At 39.1% G+C, this 21098-nt stretch overlaps 2 protein-coding genes across 4 annotated transcripts; both read left to right on the plus strand.

Moving 5' to 3' along the window:
* The first annotated feature begins 4410 nt into the window (after positions 1-4410).
* cdv3 (carnitine deficiency-associated gene expressed in ventricle 3) lies at positions 4411-7224 on the plus strand. 3 transcript variants are annotated; one of them, XM_079234357.1, is made up of 5 exons: positions 4411-4615; positions 5358-5434; positions 5852-5988; positions 6273-6435; positions 6527-7224. In XM_079234357.1, exons 1-5 carry the CDS (start codon positions 4430-4432, stop codon positions 6654-6656), a joined length of 693 nt encoding a protein of 230 aa, XP_079090483.1. In that variant the 5' UTR covers positions 4411-4429; the 3' UTR covers positions 6657-7224. The 3 variants fall into 3 exon arrangements, with proteins under 3 accessions (XP_079090483.1, XP_079090484.1, XP_079090485.1); XM_079234358.1 differs by having other exon boundaries at positions 5361-5434; XM_079234359.1 differs by having other exon boundaries at positions 5367-5434.
* A 6839-nt stretch (positions 7225-14063) lies between these two features.
* Positions 14064-21039, plus strand: kif9 (kinesin family member 9; the record flags this gene model as incomplete). The annotated part of the gene is made up of 20 exons (XM_079234229.1): positions 14064-14153; positions 15482-15653; positions 15838-15944; positions 16041-16268; positions 16519-16602; positions 16721-16816; positions 17068-17215; positions 17335-17399; positions 17478-17555; positions 17716-17784; positions 18077-18181; positions 18286-18341; positions 18468-18555; positions 18657-18757; positions 18959-19037; positions 19245-19482; positions 19979-20143; positions 20270-20349; positions 20561-20671; positions 20953-21039. 20 exons carry the CDS (start codon positions 14064-14066, stop codon positions 21037-21039), a joined length of 2247 nt encoding a protein of 748 aa, XP_079090355.1.
* Positions 21040-21098: the final 59 nt, after the last annotated feature.

Raw genomic sequence — 21098 nt, forward strand, 5'->3', positions numbered from 1 at the left:
GAGAGGTGTGAACAGACACTATTCGAGGATGCACCTGCATATTTTTCTGATGTACATTTTCTACAAAAGGCTTAATTGTGATAAAAGGTTTTTATTGTCTTTATAAAATACAGATTATACGTGGTTTCGTTTCATTACAGTGAGCGCACTGTGGATGTTGCCACGTGAAATTTGCTTTCGAGAGAGAAACGTATTATGAAAACATTAAAGCTGTTCTTTGTCATTTTATTTTTCCTTTAAGATCAATCCTAAAATACTTATAGCCTGTTGAACTTGAATATAGCACCTACGTTATGGGGGGGGGGGAATGAAACTGTATGTGGGATCAGGGCCCATATCTATCAAACTGAGAAACACATTTAAGAATAATTTACAGAGCAATCTTAGGAGTAAAAAAGTCATTGTAGAAGCCAAGAATAAGACACATTTATTAAGCAACGTAGATCAATGTGTAGGAGCAACCTTTAAGATCAACTCTCAAGTGATCACATGATTAATCATAAAGCTGGAATACTGTACATCTGCCCCATTTTTCATTCTTTTCACTCTTTTTTATCCTTACATTTGACCGTACACTTTAATTGAAATGAACAACAGAATATATTTATGATATGTAAGTAATAATAAAAGTACCACATTTTATTTATAGTACGCATTTGTAGATGCATAAAAAAATGCTTTTTAATGCATGGAAAGTGATCGCAAGCAAATTCAAGCATTATTCGTGTTCTCTTAAATGTAAGAGCATTGTTATGATAAATAGCTTTTGTTCTTACGTTTGCAAGTTTACGTGAAGGATAAGTCAAACATTTTAACTTTAAGCAGTTTGATAAATATGGGCCCAGATTTCAATGGTTGATTTGGGCAGATTATTTGGGTGATTTGGCGTATGCATTCAGCAGCTTTGAGAGATGTTGGTCAAATGACTTCAGGTGGCTTTCCCCCACAAGTCACCAGCTTCTCTTAAGAGGGGCCACATAGATGTCTTAATTCCTTACGTTGAGAATACGTTATATATATTTATATATATACACAGTATGTGTGTGCTTGAAGGCCCTGTTTGTGCATGCAAGCTGCTGCCCCCCGTAACCAAGTATCACTGTTACTTTAAGTCAAACAAGACTTCGTATCACTTTCAGCTCAGTTTTATCTGTTTCTCTGTCAGTGTCTGTGTGTGTGTGTGCGTGTGTGTGTGTGTCTGTTTGTATCTTGTCTGTATCGTGGAGTGGCTACTGGTTTCAGCCCAGGTTAAGATCGAGTTTCTCAGCGCTGTAGGAAACCCTTAGACCAACCTTGCTACTGTAAATGTCTCCCTCCATAAACAACGTGTTTGTCCATCAACGCAAACTGGATTCGTTGAATGATTGTGAATTAGTTGCTGGACCACATATTATGTGTTAGAGGCTGTCAAAAATCTTGACCAATTGAAACACTGAGATAAATAATGTATGCTGAATATTTACTGTGAGCACATACAGAGGCAGTTTAATAAAATAAAAAAAGATTGAATATGTTTGTTTAATTATTGAACCTGTGGTCCTTCTATCATCAGTTTTTATGTTTGCATTGCTGCAGTTGTATTCAATAATCAATGCTGCCTGCCTCTAACGTCGCTGAAGATTTTGTGCGTTGTGAGATGTTGTTCTGAAATCACAGATTCAAACGGTGATGTTGCATTACACACCTAAACATATTGATATTTCTCGCATTGGATGCTCACAGCTGGGCTTCTTGTTTTGCACGCTCAAAAGTGGATATTTTACAAAACGTTCAGTGGCACGATGGAGCAGTGTTCAACATTATGTATTTTTTGTACTGTAGTATACACTGTACTTTTTACCGCTGAGCAATAAAACAAAGAAAAAACTCTGACTGATTTGTTTTTAATTCAATCAACGGACATGTCCTCATATGACCATGGCAGATGGAGTTTTAACACAAGTTTTTTGGTCTAATATTTGACTTCCTGCACTGCACGTGTTAGATAGACAACATACTTTCCGACCTACTACATAACAAAGCAGTGTAAACAGTCTTGCCGACCACAGCACATCCATTGTTGTGGCTGGAATTTCCTCTTTGTGCACCAGTGCTGCGTGTGATCAAGTGACCTCCAGCTCTGTGGATATGACGTCAGTTCAATAATCTGTTTACAAGCCTGCTTTACTGTTGGGGAGAGGCTTAATTCAAATTACCGATTTTTAGGTTTGTTCAAATCTGGCAAAACATGACAGTTTGACTTTTGTTTGTCTTGTGTATAAATGACAGGCCTCATTCTGTTTGGCAAGTTTGATCCAAATACATGCGGGAGTTTAAAGTTTCTTAAAAAACATTATTGAATGTTATTATCAGTCCATATACAGTATACAATGTGTAGGTGCTGTTTCAACTTCATCTATTTAGAATTCCCTTTTTTAGCCTCCTTTGTAAACTACGTCATGAATGCATCCTGTCACTAAATGGTCAGGCTGAGAATTCGGTCTTGAAATAAAAATTGAAAAGAAAAAGAAATGGCAGGCATATGAAATATTTGATATTCTTCTGAGATTCATTTGAAGGTTATATATATATATATATATATATATATATATATATATATATATATATATATATATATATATATATATATATATGGCAGCTCAATTCTGACAGGAACAAGAGATAACATGCTAGGAATGACAAATATAAAATACTCATTGTATTACAAGTCATGATTATCAAAAATAATTAGTGTCTTACAATTGTTTTTAAGAAAGTGAGAAGACTGTTGAGGCTTGTGATGGAGGCCATGTTGTCTGCAGCCACCATCACTTTGATTCAACTTTACACAAATTGAAATACCCAACATGATATAAAGAACTCATACAATATTTTATACAGCACTATGTTATGACATTTAGATGTAATTGGAGAATAAAGAACAATTGAAGGAAAATACAAATATTAATGAAATATCAATAATAAAAAACATTGTAAGTCAAGTATGACTTAAAGTCAAAATTATGAGATAGTTAACCAAAAGCCATATTTTAAGTAAAAGTTAGGGGCTGGTAAATCAAAGCTATAATCATATATTTTGTATATCTTTGATATTATTTATTTGATGTCGATTAGACATCCCTCTTGAATGGAATTAGCTTATAACTGTATTGCTCCTGAAAGTTCACACATTTAATTAATTACACTATTAATTAAATGTATTTTCTTATTTTCTTAAAATAAGATACTGTGCCTAGGTTGTCATGTACCCCAAGGTTATTATTTTTATATTATGCAACTCAACACTTTCAGCAGTTGCAGGTAGTTTTTGCTTTTTACAGAAATAAGACAATGTGATGCATTGCTGTATATCAAGGCACCACCTGTATTCCTTTACTTTAGAATACTTCTGAAGCAAGATTAACAAAAAACAACAATCTGAAGGGGGACATTTCGAAACCTCTTTAATGTTTGCTTTGTTTACTTTATAATATGGCACTTTTTTAGTTTTGCTCTCTAAATAAATCTTTTCTCCCCGCTGCGGTCAGGCTGCACAACCAGCTGAGCTCCCAGTAGACCACTTTGACAATCGAACACTTGATCTGAACTTGGTCACTTTAGCATTCACCTGGTGCAATATTACGTGCAATACGTTTACGTTTAAGTACTTTTTTATATATATATACTTTTCTATTCAGTCTGTATATTAATATTATACTGTTTTACTGCTTATTTATATTTATTTATATTACTTGATTTTATTTTATTATTCTTATTATTCTTTATTCTTTATTCACTTGTGAGCAGTGCTGCTGTAATCCTGTAATTTCCCCACTGAGGGACTAATAAATGATTATCTTATTTTATCTTAAAGTCTTCTATACTTAATACTTTTCTACATGTTTTATTACTTTTACTTGATTATTTTTTCTGAAGATTAAATGTATGTTTTACAATCATATATACTGATTATGATATACATTAGATGGAATTATTGCAACTACTAGATAGTAGATAAATAGCAATAAAATTACTTATGACTACGTTACTATATTTGAAAGTTTATAAAAAAGTCTCTTTCAACAATTAAAATGTAATTAAATATGTCTTGCATGTAACTTTTAGAAGATTTCGAAATATGGACTGATTTATATGAGAAAATGTTACAATTTTTCTTTTGACTCAAACTGCTTCCGGTGTGGGGCCGAGGTACTTCCGGGTCACGGTACAGATTTGTCAAATAGCCCGTGCATGGCATGGTTGTCAGGATTGCCTTCAATTGGGTGGACATTTTTTTTTTATCAGCCTGTAGCAGAAGTTAAACCGTCAGAGCGAGAAGCGAGCCCATCTCCTCCGTCCCTTTGAACAGCTGTCCCGCCTCTCGGAGAGCAGTTTTCCCACATTTGTCATTGCTCGGTTAGCTCACGAGTTTAACGTTGCTCTTTTGAAAATGGCGGATCTACCACCGGAGAAGAGCCTGGACGATTTCTTCGCCAAGCGGGATAAAAAGAAGAAGAAAGAGAAAGGAAAGGCCAAAGAGCCCGTCGTCGGGCCCACGACGGCTATAATCAAAAAGACCAAGAGGGAGAAAGAAAAACCCACAAAAAACGACAATCAAGACGCGCCTATTGAGAAGGTAACTGCTATCGTTGCTCTCCGGCAACTTTTTTTTTTTTCTCTCTCTCTGCCGTCTTTTCCAGATACCGGTGTCGTGTCAAATTTGGCATCTCGTCATAATCTGCTTCCTGCTTAATTTTAGCCCGCTTGCTCCAACCTCTCTAACGTTTCCCCTACCATTTAATCCAGGAAGATGAAACGCGTAGTGTAGCTTTATTCTGACGTGTAGGGAGGAAACGCCGGCTGCTAGCTAGCATATGGTTCCTACAGGCACACATTGTGGCGTCACACGACGGTTATCTCCGCGAGCTGCGCCTCGCGCGCTCCATTGTTACGACCCCATCTTCCGCTTTGTGTCTACATTATCTGTTACGTGTAAACGTTTGAGGCCCGGTTGTGAACTCGTGCAGATAAAGGCCTTGTGAGTGCATGACGAGGCTGTCATCCCTCTGAATCGTGGCTGTCCAACTAACGTGAGGCCGAGCCGCCATTTGTAGTTTTCAGTGGGCTTGCCGGTCTTTTTTTTTTTTTTTTTGCTTTAAACATTATTATGATCACGTAATAAAGCTTGGTTTTCTTTATTTAAGGTTAAAGAAGTAGTCACTCTGCTGGGTGACGTTGACCCCCAAACTGTTATGGCCCGTTTTTGACTATTTATTGTGTCGATGTGACTGAAAATGGAAGAGGCTTGGCTTTGTTGCAATGCTGTCAATGTAGATGTGTTTTTTTTCTGTTGAGATTTAATGCGCCCTTCTGTCCAGAAGGATGAGGAATGGAAAGAGTTCGAGCAGAAAGAAGTTGACTACAGCGGGCTCCGGCTCCAGGCTCTGCAGATAAGGTAAGGAATATGTATGTGGTTGTCATGATTTACACTTCATCCTTGTGCCATCCATTTATTTTAACTAGCTATACTATTGTTGGCAGCAACAATTATGAAATGGCCATTACTCCCCATTATCAAGCTATGATGAGGCTTCCTTACTATTTGGATTGAAGATTAACTGCCAGCAGGAAATTCTTTGAGAACATTTTTTTAAGCATAAAATGTGTAAACGCTATTTTCTTCCATCCTTAGTTAGTCCTTACTGCACATAATGGTTTACGTAATAGATTTAAGTGCGAAATACAAAACAATATGTGCCCTTAAATTGAATAATCAACTTGTTTTACAAGCCGATCTACATTTTAGAAAAATGCATCCTTAATAGCGAATCCTGGGTTCACCTTAGCTCAACTGCCATTTGGCTGTTTGCAGTGACGAGAAGGACGAGGACGAGTACGAGAAGGAGGAGGTCGGAGAGGATGGAGAGATCATTCTGATCAGCGGAGACAAGATGTCCGGTCCCTGGAACAAGTCTGGTGCTGCTCCGACTCCTGCTGCTGCACCTGTCGGTGAGTGAACCAACTTCAACGCTCGTGTGCTTTTAAAATATGCCCTCGTTGGCTTTTCCCACCCTAGTGATGTCATTAACACTGAGCTCATATATATTGAGCACTCTTGCTAATTATGGGTGACTGTATGGTCACTGTCTGGTGATGGGAGCCTATGACTTAGCTGGATTTGGCCTGTGTTCAAAGCCATAAACGTTTTTTTAATTGGTTTAATCATAAACAAAATATTCTGTACCTGGAAAATCTGTTCTTCTTTCAAACTAGTGTCATATTTTTAATTGCAGAGGAAGTAGAAGAGCCTGAGTCGAAGCCTTCTGGCGTATATCGCCCCCCGGGGGCTCGGCTGACCACCAACAGACGAGGCCCCACCCAGGGGCCCCCTGAGATCTTCAGTGACACACAGTTCCCCTCTCTAATGGCCACCTCCAAGCATGTGGAGACACGCAAGTAAGTAGCGTTCAGGGACAACAGCTGGTTTAAGATGGCGGCGTACGCCTTGTTGCCGCTTTGACTGAAGCGCTGCCCATCTGTGTTTCAGGGACAGAGAAATGGAGAAGACCTTTGAGGTGGTGAAACACAGGAACCGCAGAGAGGAGACCGGCACCGGTACCGCCTCTCTGCAGCACTTGCAGCTCGACAACCAGTACGCCATCCTGGGGGATAAGTAGAGCCGCTTCCCTCCGTCCCCTGGCCCCTTCAGCAAGGTCCGGCCCAGCCCCTCGAAGGAAGCTGATCTCCAGCTGTGTTGACTTGCAGTCCTGACGGAGCTCACCGTGCCACCATCACCACACTGGTTACTCTCACACACAGCCTCATATACATGCACCACACATACAGTGACACTCCCTTTTAAAAATCGAAAGTAACACACTTTACAGACATTGGTTGGCAAAACTGAAGGACTGCATCTGAAGGGGCTGTTGAAAGAGGGAATAATTGAAAAGGAATTGGCAAAAATACACCCAAACGTACAAAACTGCAGCAGCTACAGCAGACTTTGTGGATTGTACTCAGAGCAGCAGTTGTGTGGCGCAACTTTTCTCTGGACTTCAACTTGCTTTGATAAAGCCACAGAGGATAACTTTAGGCGAGATGATTTTACAAACTTCTGTGAGAATATCTATTTTTTTGCAAGATCGTTATGACCCAATCGCACATGGTATTTTGGGGTGTGTCTTTGAGTTGCTGTGGGGAGCTTCGGGAGATACCGCCACAGCAGCATAGCTGGTGGTGACAATGTGGACTGAGTTTTTTTTTTTTTTTTTTTTTTTTTTTTTTGCTGTGGTGGCGAATAGGGCGAACACCAGCCCACCCCCACCCCTATATACAAGCCAGCCATCAGGCTCTTTAATTTAGAAACTTGAAGCTTTGTTTATTTCCCTTCGTGATGATGACACTCTGCAAAGATCTATGGACAAGAAGCGATAGGTTGTGGTCCTCCATTTAGAATTTCTATATAAAGTGGCCTTACTGATAGAAACTGCTTTGTCATCTGAAGAGAACTTTGCGTGTTGTCTCACGGGCTGCTGCCTGCCTCTGGATCTCAACACTTTGTGACAAAAAGAAACCCCCATATACAAATGAAATAATCCCTCTGTTCAAGAATGTAGTGCTGTTGTAGTTTGCCTGGTGATTGCAACGACTAACTGTCTTTTATATCCACTGTTAGATTTTGCTGCCCCTACTTTGTTTTGGTCTTTTTAGACATCAGATAAATAGAAAGTAAAAGCTGGTTTCTAATCTGAAACCTTTTCTCTTTTCTTTTTGTAACAAATATTTTACTGTGGTTTGACACCAGATGTTACACTATCAAGAAAAATGACGGGAAACCACTTTAAAAGCATAGTTTTTTTGTCTTTTTCTTTGGGCCATACTGAGTTCACAAGTTATTTTATTATTTGTTAAGTGCTACATTTCAATCTCAGTTTTAAGACTTCTTTTTTTTATTTTTTTTATCAAGGCTTCCGTCATAAGTATACGTGCTGTGTCAGCCCTTGTAGAGCAGGTAGCTTGTGCATAACTTAATTTCTCAAGAGTTACAGCAACTACTGATCGGTAAAAACATACAGTCACCAAACCAACAGAGTACTACTACCCACTTCCAACACAGTGGTGCGCCCCGTTAAACATCAAAAGGGTTTTTACTACAAGTATAGTTATGTTTAAAAAGGTAAAGAACTGGATTTATGTTCTATGTTTCTGTCCTTTCCATAAAAGATGTCAGGGAGAGATGATCCCTGCTGGAACACTTTGGGTGGACGTAGATAATATTTGTGACTAAAAGAGAGCCGAACACAAAAAATAAAGTGATCCTTGTGATTTGAAGTCTTGTCTGAATCTTTAAATGTTGAAATTGGGGATTTACTGTAGACGGTCCTTTTTTTTTTTTTTTTTTTCAGAAAAGGTGGTGTCCATTTGTAAACTGAAGACCTGTGTTAACCTGCTATCCCTCCTCCCATAATCACTTAATTGGTGTCTCATTTTGACAAAGCGTGGAAAAATTATCAAAAGTTTCAGCTCTTTTTGGAAAAAGTAGACGTTTCAAATGACCTTATACCAAGCATATTAACAAATAAAAACCTTTTTTCTCACACAACGGACTTGCAATGTTTATTTTAAAGGAGACAGAAACTCCAACAAATCACTTAAATTGTCATTTCGATCTGATTTAAGACATGCTGCCGTCTGCTCGGCCCCGCTGCCGTCTGTCCTCAGTGGTTCCCCTGAAAAGACAACGACTCATTTAAAGTTCTGCAGCTTAAAATCACAAACGCTGATCGTGGCGAGTGAATAGTTTCTTACCTGGATCACGGCTGCGTCTGTTGGTTCAGGCGCGAAACCAACGTTGTTGTCAAGAAAGTGCCAATGACCGTAGGGATGTCCAGTGGGCTGAAGAAAACAAACATCTCAGGAAATTACCTCTAAAATATGAGCATGCTATATGATAAGGTGTCTCTAAGTTAGTTAGTTGTTTTTCTTGTAGATAAACGAAAGCATTTAGAGACTGCTTTTGAGAATATTTAATTCTGTTTCAGTGCGATGCCCCGCCATAAACCCGTGCCTTCATTTCCCCCGTTATCCAGAGTCGTGGTGCGTTTTGATCTTTGCCCAGGGAATGCTATGTGACCGACTCACACGATGAAATTCAAGTTTCCACGCATTTGTGGGCATTGTATTCATTTCTGTGGGGTATTAACCCTTTAAAATGAACATTAGGAGACACGTGAGACCTGCTTATGTTGTAATCATCACACCGAACAAAGTCTAAAGTTTATGTAGTGCTTTACAAAACAAAATTATGAAGTGTTTCACAAGGAGAATACACACATAAAAACAAGCATATTTAAGCGTACAGGGAATAAAAGGGAAAGTCAAAAAACAAACAAACATTGTTTTTAAGATGCTTTTTAAAAAAGATCAAGAGTGTTAATCTACACACAGTTTATTAAGTCCACCAGCTGCAGTAAAACTAATGTAGTTTCAGACGCCACCGTGATGTATATTCTACTTTCATGAAGGTTACAATCTTGATTATTGTTTTAGTCTAAAACCGTATCTCTTAATTTGTTGACGTTGCTCAAGTCCACAGCTTTAAAGTGAAATACATCACCTCACTTTTATTGGTTTTACCTTTTAACGGTGAACAAAATAATAAATGCAATGTTCCAAATACTTTAAAAGTCTCCATGTTTTTCTGCAGTGATGCCAACTGCCTATAATTCGCACCACTGCCGAACACTATTAGAATAATTCAGCAATTTTTATGCTCCTCCACTGACTACTGCTTCCTCGTGCACGTTCTCCTGCGGCCATGCTTTTCACCTACCTCCGGTGGCGTATTTGCAAGCGGCGCCGTGCCTCCTGTAGGCAACTGAAATTGAAATATACAGCACTTGAGTTAAAATATACAAAAACCCTAAACCAAAGACACAACATTGACTGTTTGCTTAATATCCTTTTGCCTTTTTTTCCGGTTTCTGCAAGGTCATTGACACAAGATGTCCAACTAAGCAGCAAAATGATCAGTAAACCAGTTTCATAGAGACGGCAGCAGTATGATGAATGCTCCATTATAAATGCAAAGGTTCCCTTCTATGTAAATCCAGGAGAAGCCACCATCTTAACACACTGCCTTACCGAGGCTGCGAGGATGAATCCCACCAAACACAGCAGTGTGACTCCTCTCATCTTGATCCTAATTCATCCTCCTTTCTGTCCAAACACCTGCTTTATAGCGGCCGTGTCAGTAGGTGGAGTCTATTACACAACGCGTGCTGATTTAGGTTAATATCAAAGTCCAACTGGGCATATTTGTTAGCAGATGTAAAAATCGCTTGATCACACAAAAACAACTGATTCATGTTTTTGTCTGAACTTTATAATATAGTGAACAATATCCATTCAGATTTCCCAGAGCCCAAGATGATGTCTCCAAATTCCTTCCTTTACTCTCACATGTCACAAAGAAAAGCAGGAAATCTTCACATTTGAGAAGCTTGAATTTAGACAATAATAAGCATTTTTGATTGAAGGAATTTGATTAAATTGGACGAATCTCTTTCGACCCCAAAGGTTTACTGACCGGCTATGACATGCTATTTGACATGCAACATTGAATGATAAATATATATTGGTGCTATTTATGCATTTAGTTTTCCTTGAGTCCTGAACAGTTTCCTACCTGGGCGTCCTCTCCCTCAGAAGGTGGTGGGAACCCATGAGAATTCTTAATTGCCTTCCAAGTACCTTCCCACTGACGGAGAAAATAATCAACAACACAGGGATGTAAGTATTATCTATTAATTCAGCAAAAATATTATTATGATGCTTCATTATGAGATGAAAAGTCTACATACTTCTGCACTTGTATTATCTGGACCATGTCTCTCTGGGACCTGAAATGGAAAAGCATTGCACTTTATTAAGAAGGTACCGTAAATATTGACCCTAATCCCATGACCCAACACTGCTTGTTTGCTTGTTTCCGCAAAAGGTCTGCAGAAAGTGCTAAAAGCGGTAGACACCCTTTGGGTTAGTGTCCTCTCTGTAGGTCACACACACACACACACACACACACACACACACACACACACACACACACACACACACACACACAACATTGTCATGCAGATGGAACCAGAAAACCATAATTTGTTGCAAAATTACAACGTTTGACATCTCAGGAATACATTACAGATCAAGACTTGAAAACTTTTAACAGCTGTAGCATTTTAGTCAATGTATGCAAAAAATAAACAGTTAATAGACCTGTTTCATCTTAAAAAAAAGAAAATGTATATCAGAATTGAAATGTGATGTCTGAGGCCTGCAAAGTAAAATTCAAGTAATATTAAAAGAATGTACGTTAGATAAAAAACAAGAATTACAAAATTGTAAAAATGTTGTAGTAAAAGGGCACGGTTGGATAACTCGAAAAATCTTCTTTGAAACTGGCAGATCCTGTAGATAACACAAGATAAGAAGCACTACTCATGTCAAGAGAGAATGCTGAAAAAAGTATTTCATCTCTTATGACATCAGATGTGTAGAGACATTAGTTGTAGTTTAATTCTGTTTCCTCTCTGCAGCGGCCCTCAACTAACCTTTTGTTTGAATTGGAGATCAACTTTCACCGAGACAAATCAAACTGACCCCGTCGCCAAGAACATGTGGCACTTTTGGAGAACAGGGACATCACTCCCTCCCACACAGAATACCCACCGTTGATGAGTTTGTGTTGTTAAAGGTCATATCGGCACTGCTCCACGGTGTGTGACCCCCTGGTGGCAACCGATCACGAATATTTGAAGGCTTCTTACGGTCACGGATAACCTAGAAAAGTCATGGAATTTTAAAATGGTTATTTACAGGCCTGGAAAAGTCCTTGAGAAAAATAAAATCCCAAAAGTTTTGGAAAAGTCATGGAAATGTGTTATATTCATGTGCTCATGTCGTTCATTTACGCTGAGTTTGAAATAATGAATATGCTTTTCAAAGAAAGATGCTCAAAATATAAGCAGGCATACATACAGGCATCTATATACATGTTTATTCTTTTAATCAAACTATTGTCTCTCATTCATTTGTGTCATGTAAGGTGTACTGTATGCTTTGGAATTCTCATTGTTAGTTTAAATACTACATTTTCTCACTTTTTCCATGTATACACAACAAGATTTCAGAAAATATTTGGGCATGGAATTTTGGTTTAAAGTCCTGGAAAAGTCATGGACATCCATTGGTCAGAATGTGTATGAACTCTGCATTTAGAATGATTCAGTTCAAGGACACGGCCGTGTTTACTTAGTCTGCATGTGCCAGATTGTCTGCAAAGGACATTGACATTGGATTTCAACAAACAAAGCAACTAAATAGAAATAGCACCAGTATGACACATGCCTCTCGACCTCTACTGATTAGTTTCAATCTTTAAAAAACTATACAAAATAAAATGTATTTCTGCACTGCCCACTGCTCCTAAATGTCTATGGATGGGTTAAATGCAGAGACCAAATGTCATGTATGTATGTAAAAAGTATGTAATATAACAAATAAAGTTTCTTCTTCTTGTTGTTTTACATCAGAGTAGTATCAATATACATATTGACATCTATACGAAAGCAAAGGAATGACGTTAGAATTATTTTACAGTGAAAACAATCTGAAGTAAAATATTCTAGAGTTTAAGTTTAGTAGTACCGGTATATCAAAGTATATGTTAAAGTTAGCGTTTTGTCCTTTTAAATATCTTTTGAGGTCAGATCATCTGAAGGAAATCACCAGTTTTGACTCACCAGAGTTGATGCTGTGAGAAATAATCCCAAAAAACAGAGCAGTGTGAGCCCTCCCATGTTGAATGTATCAGCCTCCTATCTGTGCATTCACCTGCTTTATAGAGTCCATGTCAGTAGGTGGAGTTTTGTGCTTCAGCCTAATTACAAAGTCCACCTTTTCTTTTTGAAATTTTATTTATCTATTCATTGATTTTTTTATTTCAAACGTCCAACAGTCCTTACAGGACCTTTCTTTAAAAACTGTATGGCTGCCAATCCAAAAATACCAAAAGACAAATTGTCATCCATAAACCTCATTGTCAGTCAAACTTTTCCTGCCCAGACTTTGTGCCAGATTAGTCATTGTGGAAACTGGCAGGCAAAAAAAACTCCTCAAGTTTTATTGAAACAAATCAAACTGCCCAAAGCAGGTGACACCATTACCAAGAATATGTAACACTCGCCACACTTTGACTTATCTCATGGAACATGGCGAAATGACTTTCTCCCACATACAGATGATGAGTTGGTTATTGTGTCAAGTGGTTTCCATACCACCCTGTGGCTACTGAAATCAGACATACCGGTTTGGATAGTAAGGACATGGACATTGGATTTCAAACACAGCAGCTACATAATCAATAAGTTAACCCGTTCCATAATAGAAAGTGAGTAAAAAACATAATTTATCAAATGAGAATTAATTCACAGAGTTATACAATCAACATAATTGGAAAGTTACATTCTCTTCCATATCTTTTGAGATGTTGCAAAAAAGCAGTGCGAGTCCTCTCATCTTGATCATAGATTAGCCTCCTATCTGCACACCTGATTTATAAACACAATATATTTATTATTTAAATCCAAATGAAAGTAATAAGTGCATTAACTTAATCAGACGCAAATGCATACATTAATCAATGAATTCATAAATTCCAGGTTCAGCTCTGTTGTCATACAATACAGTATTTTAAAGATCCATTTCAATTTACATTCAGTAGTTTACTAAATAAGACATTTATATGATATCATTAATAATTGATTTGTTGAAGAACAATATACTCATAACTATTGTTAATTATATATATTTTAATTTTACAACGCGCGCCGCCATTGCCACTTTGCCACGCTGCGTGCGCGCTCCCGATGGTTACCATGACGCTGAATGGCAACCACAGACGGCGGCCACGGAAGATGGTAAAAAACACACACAACAACCCTCTTCCTCGTAGTTTGTGTGGATTTAGTTCACACATTTAGAGAGTGACGCAGCTTGTGTCGTGTTTCTGGAGACAAGCTGGCATGAAGGCTCGCGAGGTCGGAGTGTTTGTCCGGATCCGACCGACGGCCAACTTCTCCCGACACGTCGTGGAGTGTCTTCCAGACGGACAGGTGAGACGCAATTAAGTCACAATGTCGGAAAATATGGCAGTCGGAAATACAAATAAATAAAATAATAATAAATGATACATAATCATTAATATTTAAATTAAATAAAATAAAAAATGCCAGTCGGAAATACAAGTCTAGTTGTAACTTTCAAGTTAATTTTAATAACGGCCATTGTTTTTGTTTTAAAGGCTTCAGATTCAACATGTTAATCTGTATTTCCGGAAGAAGAAAGTCCAAACCACTTTTAAAACTGTCTGAATCTGATTGAAAGGTAGTTTCCACCCAGGAAGCATGCACTAAATCCACGTTTACTGGATTAATGTGTGTCGTCATGCTTTGGTCAACTTCTACAAATCTAACCATATTAGCTTTGAACCCTTTTTCTTTCATGGCAAACAATTTAAAGTGGCATAACCATAGAGGCACAGGTGCAATTAATTAGATGATTGATTACCAGGTGTGTAGTTCCAGGGCAATGAAATGGACTACAGCCATCATTAATGGGATTAGGTTACTTACCTATTGCTTTGTTGATAAATCAGAAAATACATCTATTTTTTAATCTCAGTTTTTTATGTCGATATATCTTTCTTTTTATTTTGGGCTGATGCCGTTTTCAGCATCTCAGATTTAGTGGTTCTTTTAGTCTTTGAGAGTGAATATATTGTGGTATTAGACTGTTGTTTGGGCAAAACAAGCCACTAAAGACACCCCTTTGTTCTATGTCATAGACCAGACAATTAAGTAATCAACAGATTAATTCAAAATCACAATAACCTTGGTTATTTATATTGGTTTTATGTTTATTTATATACCGTTTTTTGGGTATACCTAGTTAAAACGAATGCCGTCTGTATCAGCTCTGCTATTAATCCTGCCTTCATGAGGACTATGATTTTCATTCGTTTACGCCACTTTGTGTTGGTTGTTCCTTTAATTTATCCCCTCTTGTATCAATATTTCATCAAGATAAGGATTTATAGATGAACAGTCATTGAATTATCTCAGTTTGTTGTCCAAGACGTTTTGACCTTCAACTTATTTATTAAAGTGTGTCAAAACGTGTGACATCATGTCCTTAATGGATAACTTTACTCCAAATATTGACATTTTTGCCAGATATTACTTATCTCCTAATATAATTGAGCATATTTCATAAATGAAGGTGGAGGTATATTAGCTGGTTCATCTAGCTGAATACAAATTTGATCACATTTCAGATACAATATTTTAGTCCTGGAACCTCCCAGCACAGTGGACATCATGTGACATGATAATCCTGGTGTTTTGTGCACTCAAAACGTAGTTTTGTGTGTTTTCCCCCTCAGACGGTGAACATCCATCCAAGGAAAGACTCCAAGAAGCCCTGGGACACCAGGAAGAGTCAGCCGAGCTATTGGTCATTCCGGCTGGAAGGCGTCCTGCAGGATGTATCCCAGGAGGAGTTGTATGGCCGAGTGTGCCGACGGGTGGTACTGGGAGCACTGGATGGCTATAATGGTAGATCCTTCAGAAACATAAAACTAACAGCGTGTAGTCAAGTATTAATACCAGATGTAAGCATATTCACATTCATGCCGTCTACAGGGCTGTAGGTTTGTGGTTTTGATATTGGTGAAAGTGTCTCGTCTAATTTTGGAGATTTTCGTGATTGTATAAGTGTTTTCTGTTGTGTGTTTTTCAGGTACTGTGATGTGTTTTGGGCAGACGGGGGCGGGAAAGACCTACACCATGACAGGATCCACAGACTCATACGATCAGCGTGGCATCATTCCTCGGGCCCTTCAGGAGGTAGCTCGCATCATGTGAAAATGTTTATCTCTGACGGCTCCATTTTAAGTAAATCTGTTTTTTCATTTTAAATAAAATCTCTAATATGACATTCAGGTGTTTCGGGAGGTGGAGAAAAGGACCGAGAACTCCTTCTCTGTGTACCTGTCCTACCTGGAGATCTACAACGAGACCCTGGTGGACCTGCTGTCATCGCAAGGCTCACCATGCCCATATCCTCGGGGCATGGTGGTGATGGAGGAGCCGGGAGGAGGCGTGTTCATCAGAGGTCTGTCTCTTCATCCTGTCCACACTGAAGAGGAGGCTCTCAACCTGCTGTTTGAGGTGCAGTCTGATGTTTACAGCTGTAAAAAACCTGTTGTATTTGAATAATTAATTTACCTAGAAACTGTATTGTGCCGTTTTTAATGTTTCATTGCCTAGTTTCTATTATGAAATAGAAGTTGTTGGGTTTAGTTTTTTGCATGCATAATCAGTTGTGGTTGACTAGGGTGGGAGCAGTGTAATTCTCATGATTTTAGAGATGAATGAAATGAAAATGTAACCATGGTAAAGCTGTTTTTTCTTTACTCAGGGTGAGTTGAATCACATTATTGGATCACATGCCTTAAACAAGAACTCCTCCAGGTCCCACTGCATCTTCACTGTGCATATAGAGGTATTACCTTGAGAGCTTACTGCTATGTTTGTTGGTTTTTACTGTGGCGTTGCTGCTCAAACATGCCTTTTCCTGTGTACAGTTTTTAAGTTGGAGAAAATGTCTTTCTTGATTGCAGTCTCGCTCTCGTAGTACTCTGTCGGATGCCAAGTACGTCACCTCCAAGCTGAATCTGGTGGATTTGGCCGGGTCCGAGAGGGTGGGAAAGACTGGGGTGAGTTTAAGAACGTCTGACTTCACAAATAGACATTCATGCTGAAAAGCCATTAAAAGGTACCTTTAACATAAGGTACGTAAGGTTATGTCCAGATGGGATGTTGACATCGTATTCTATTTTAAATGTATATTAATATAAGGTCTTGGCTTTTTTTTTTATCCTCCAGTCAAAGTGAAACATAAGCTATTCTCTATGATTTGTCATGTAACATTATCTTTTTTCTTCATTTCACCTTTCTGTTCTTTCAGTCAGAGGGTCAAATGTTAAAGGAAGCGATGTTTATCAACAAGTCACTGTCGTTCCTGGAGCAGGCCATCCTGGCCCTGGCAGACCGTCGCAGAGACCATGTTCCCTTCAGGCAGACTAAGCTCACTCATGCCCTTAAAGACTCGCTGGGTGAGGCTGCCACGGCTTTGGGGTTTTAACAATGCCAATAGCTTGTATTTGGACATTTAAGTGGTCCTTTTCTCTGTTGTAAAACTTGTATAATATACTGCAGTTGTCCATTTCTGTAGGCGGGAACTGCAACACTGTGCTCGTGGCCAACATCTATGGTGAGGCTGCACAGATGGAAGAAACGGTAAGTAGTGGAATTTGTTATAAATCAAAAAGCAGTCTCTTTCTCTCTGCTTTGGATGATAATCAATATTCTTTGCAGCTCTCTACTTTGCGTTTTGCCAGCAGAATGAAGTGCGTCCAGACAAACCCTGCTGTTAATGAACACAACGATCCAGCAGTGAGTTCTCTCACTTTTTTTACACATCACAAAAAAACACTCTGGGAGGTCCTACATGAGTAAAAATGTGTCTTACTTTTGTTTACAGTCTGCATTGTGTTCTGTTCTCTGAAAGTCTGCAGAAAACCGAGTGATTCATGAAATGTACTGTTGTGATTAGGCTCAGATCAAGAAACTTAAGAAGGATGTACAAATGCTGAAAGAGGAACTGTCAATCCAAAACACACTGGTGAGTAGAGCTAGCAGGAAAGTGTTATAAATATATTTCATTATACTATATAATGTGTAGTCTATTGCCATGGTATACTGTCAAAACTTTGAGCTGATCTAATGTACACTTTGTCACATCTTCTGTTATTCAGTGGTAAATTACTTGAAATACTATAATTTGGAATAAGTATGTAACTCGCATAGTATGTTTTAGTACAAGGCAGTGCTTTCTAATGTTTATTTTAACATAAGAAAAATACTTCAGCTGGTTTATAATTGAAGATAAATCTCCATTATTTGCCGTCTACCAGGCAAACCGACCGAGCAACATGTACGAGCCTTTGTCTGAGGCCCAGCTTGCTGAGATCCACAGCCAGGTTCAGAGCTACCTAGAGGGCAGCCTGGAGGAAATCACTGTGAGAAACTAACACATCGCTATAATACTTACTCTGATAAAATTTGGCTTAAAATTGTCCTTTTTAAAAGGGGTTAAATTTCTGTCCATGACATCTAATTGCAGATTGTAAGTATCAGGCAGGTCCTAGCGGCGTTCGCTCAGTTCAAGCTTGCTGTGCAGTGAGTAGCATCTACCTTTTGAAATATTCCTCCTCCTTATGCAGTGCTTTGTTTGAAAAATAAAATTGGAACCAGCTTTATTTGTCAATGGTAAACAATGAATTCTGTTTCTGTGTGTGCGAGTAGGAAACGGGGGCAGGAGGTGAAGGCTCAGCTTTGCCAGACCTATAACTTGGTGGAGAAAGACCAAAGTGCAAACAAAGCTGCCATCAAAGTCGGTCTCCATCTGATCACTGCATCTCGGGGGAAATTATAGTTGTACTTCTATGTGTCTGTTGTGCTGTTGATTCGATGTTGCTTTGTAAACTCTTTTAGGAGTGGGACAGCAGAGGCAGCACTGAGGCGTCCCCACGATCACAGAAGAACACCCAGCGCCCGAGTTCAACCAAAACCAAGAAGTCTAAGGACAAGCCGAGGTTGGTAAACAGTGAACATCCTATGAGTTAGACTCCATGGCAACTTTATGCTTTTTATTTAGAACTGTAGTTCCAAACAAAGACAAATTAATGATAATTCAAATTGACCAGATGAATGAACAAAGAAAAGCCAACCTAGGTCCAGTTATTAAAAGGCACTGCTTTAGTTCTCCTGATGACACACTCTATGCGATCGTCCAGCCAAAGCAAGAGAGCGGTAGAGGAGAGTCCAGTTTCAAGGAAGCGTTTGGAGAGCGCCTCCAAATCCAAGCTGAATTCTGTCCAGACGCCAGAGCGGGAAGAGGAGTCGCATGAACCGGACACAGAGAGCCAGGACACACAGGAGTCTCAACCGCCTGGCAATGAACCCTTCCATCTGGAGTATGTGTACGATATGAATATAGACTTATCTTTTAAATGGTGGGCTCGGATATCGCTGGTCGTCCTATAAATGGATTGTGCACGCTGTCATGTTAGAACCTAGACCCTAAAGAGTTTGCCGTCTCCTCCCAGCTCTACTCTACCCAAAGCTGAAGCCTTTGAGGATTTTAAAGTGGGACTCGGCAGCAAGATCAACCGCATCCTGAAGGAGAACAAGACCGTGCTCCTGGAGCGCCGCAGTCTTCTTCGACAGCTCAGTGAGGAGGTCAACGCTGTCAAGAGAGAGATCGACTGCACCGCGGCTTCGATACGGCAGCAGCAGGAGGAGACGCCAGGAGGCCAAGGTACTCGTGTTCATACCATTATGACTCATGAGGATATTCATGAAGTGGAAGATGCTTTGTGTTCTCAATGGAACCGTGTCTTTCCTAATACGAAGTATTTCATATTCCTAAAGAAGTGGAATACCATAATACATTGTTATGACATTATACGATGACTTTGTATTACTTTTAAATGGCATGCTATATACTATGACTTAACCATAATTCTTTGGTAGACTGACCTACTATACAGTATACTGACTATACAAAATACTGACTTTGTCCTAAAAAGGTTTTAATGTCAAGGAATAATTTGACTTTCTTGATCTCCTATACTAGTACTTTTTAAATGGCATACCCGAGCATACAAGACTTCTGCATGTTCCCTGTTGAATCAAATAAATGTTCAATTACATATTTGGAATTAAAATGTACGGTGAAGGTTTTTCTGCATAATGTGGCTGTTTCGTCGTCTGATAAATCTGGGATTAAAGAGGTGAATACATTTTTTATGAAGGTCAATATTTGGTGACTGAGGAGCAGCCAGATGCCACTTTATTGATGCAGCTGAGAGAGCTAAAGGGCCGGTACCGGCAGAGATATGAGGTGCTGCGTAACATCAAGGCAGAGGTCAACTACTGTCAACACCTTGTGGATCAGTGCCGAGTACGCCTGCTCTCTGGTCAGTCCTCCAGATATCTTATATATTCTTCTTCCCTGACACAGCTCAGAGCTTTCAAGGAATCATTTGTGCCTTTTTGTTTTTTAAAAGCTCAGAAAATATATATATTGCTCAATTATGTCCCAGAATTTGAGAACTGGTATAAGAAGTCTTTTCCGGTACCTGAGGAGGAGTTGGACATAACTATGGAGAAGACCCTTGAACAAGTGAGTCTGCCACACATTTAGAAAATAATGCTTCTGTATAGTTTTCTATAAAGCTTCACACAAATAATGGACGTAAAAGGTCCATGCCTCATTTATAAATCCCACTCAGCGGGGAAGCAATGGGGAGGAAATCATTTTAGTCCGATACGTGTTGTAAAAAAGCTGTGAATGAACTTTAGCAAGGAGTTACCTGCTTCCTTGCTGCTCTTAGGGGAAGGATAGTCGGCGGTCTTCAGCGCAGCTTCTGGAAGAAGATGAGCTTCTTCCTGAGAACTCCAGCGCAGAGTCATTCTACAACGCCCGCTACAGAATGCTGAAAAGGGTGGGTTCTCTTTATTCTGTTTAACATCTAATGGACGACTGCTTATTTCATCAGATAACATGAAGTGAATGGTGGTAAAGGTGTCCTTGACTCAAGAATAGAGATCTCCACTTAAAATATCATGTTTATTAGATGTGCTCAGAAGTTTATAGAAAATAATTTATTTAGCATCAACTCACCAATCACTTATGCTGTTGCCAGGAACATATTAGGGATGGATTAACAAGCCTTAAATTGCAAAAAAGGAAAACATAAACCTTTGAATTTTTCTGTCTCTGCAGAGGAATACTCGGGCGCTGTCCTTTACTCCAGTGCAGAGGAAGTCGTCCGGACAGAGAAGACTTCCTCAAATTCTTCCTGTTAGCTGAGCGAGTTCTGTCTACACACTGAAGTTGGTGAACGTGTTCACATAAATGTTTTTCCTACA

Source organism: Taurulus bubalis (assembly GCF_910589615.1).
Source record: "Taurulus bubalis genome assembly, chromosome: 18".
In the NCBI taxonomy this organism is placed as follows: Eukaryota; Metazoa; Chordata; class Actinopteri; order Perciformes; family Cottidae; genus Taurulus; species Taurulus bubalis.

What these genes read in the sequence shown, in the direction of transcription:
- cdv3 (XM_079234357.1), top strand. Translation starts at nt 4,430, where the DNA reads ATGGCGGATCTACCACCGGAGAAGAGCCTGGACGATTTCTTCGCCAAG. An exon ending in AAGACGCGCCTATTGAGAAG is followed by an intron (nt 4,616 to 5,357) that starts GTAACTGCTATC and finishes CCTTCTGTCCAG; the next exon opens with AAGGATGAGGAATGGAAAGA. An exon ending in CTCCAGGCTCTGCAGATAAG is followed by an intron (nt 5,435 to 5,851) that starts GTAAGGAATATG and finishes GGCTGTTTGCAG; the next exon opens with TGACGAGAAGGACGAGGACG.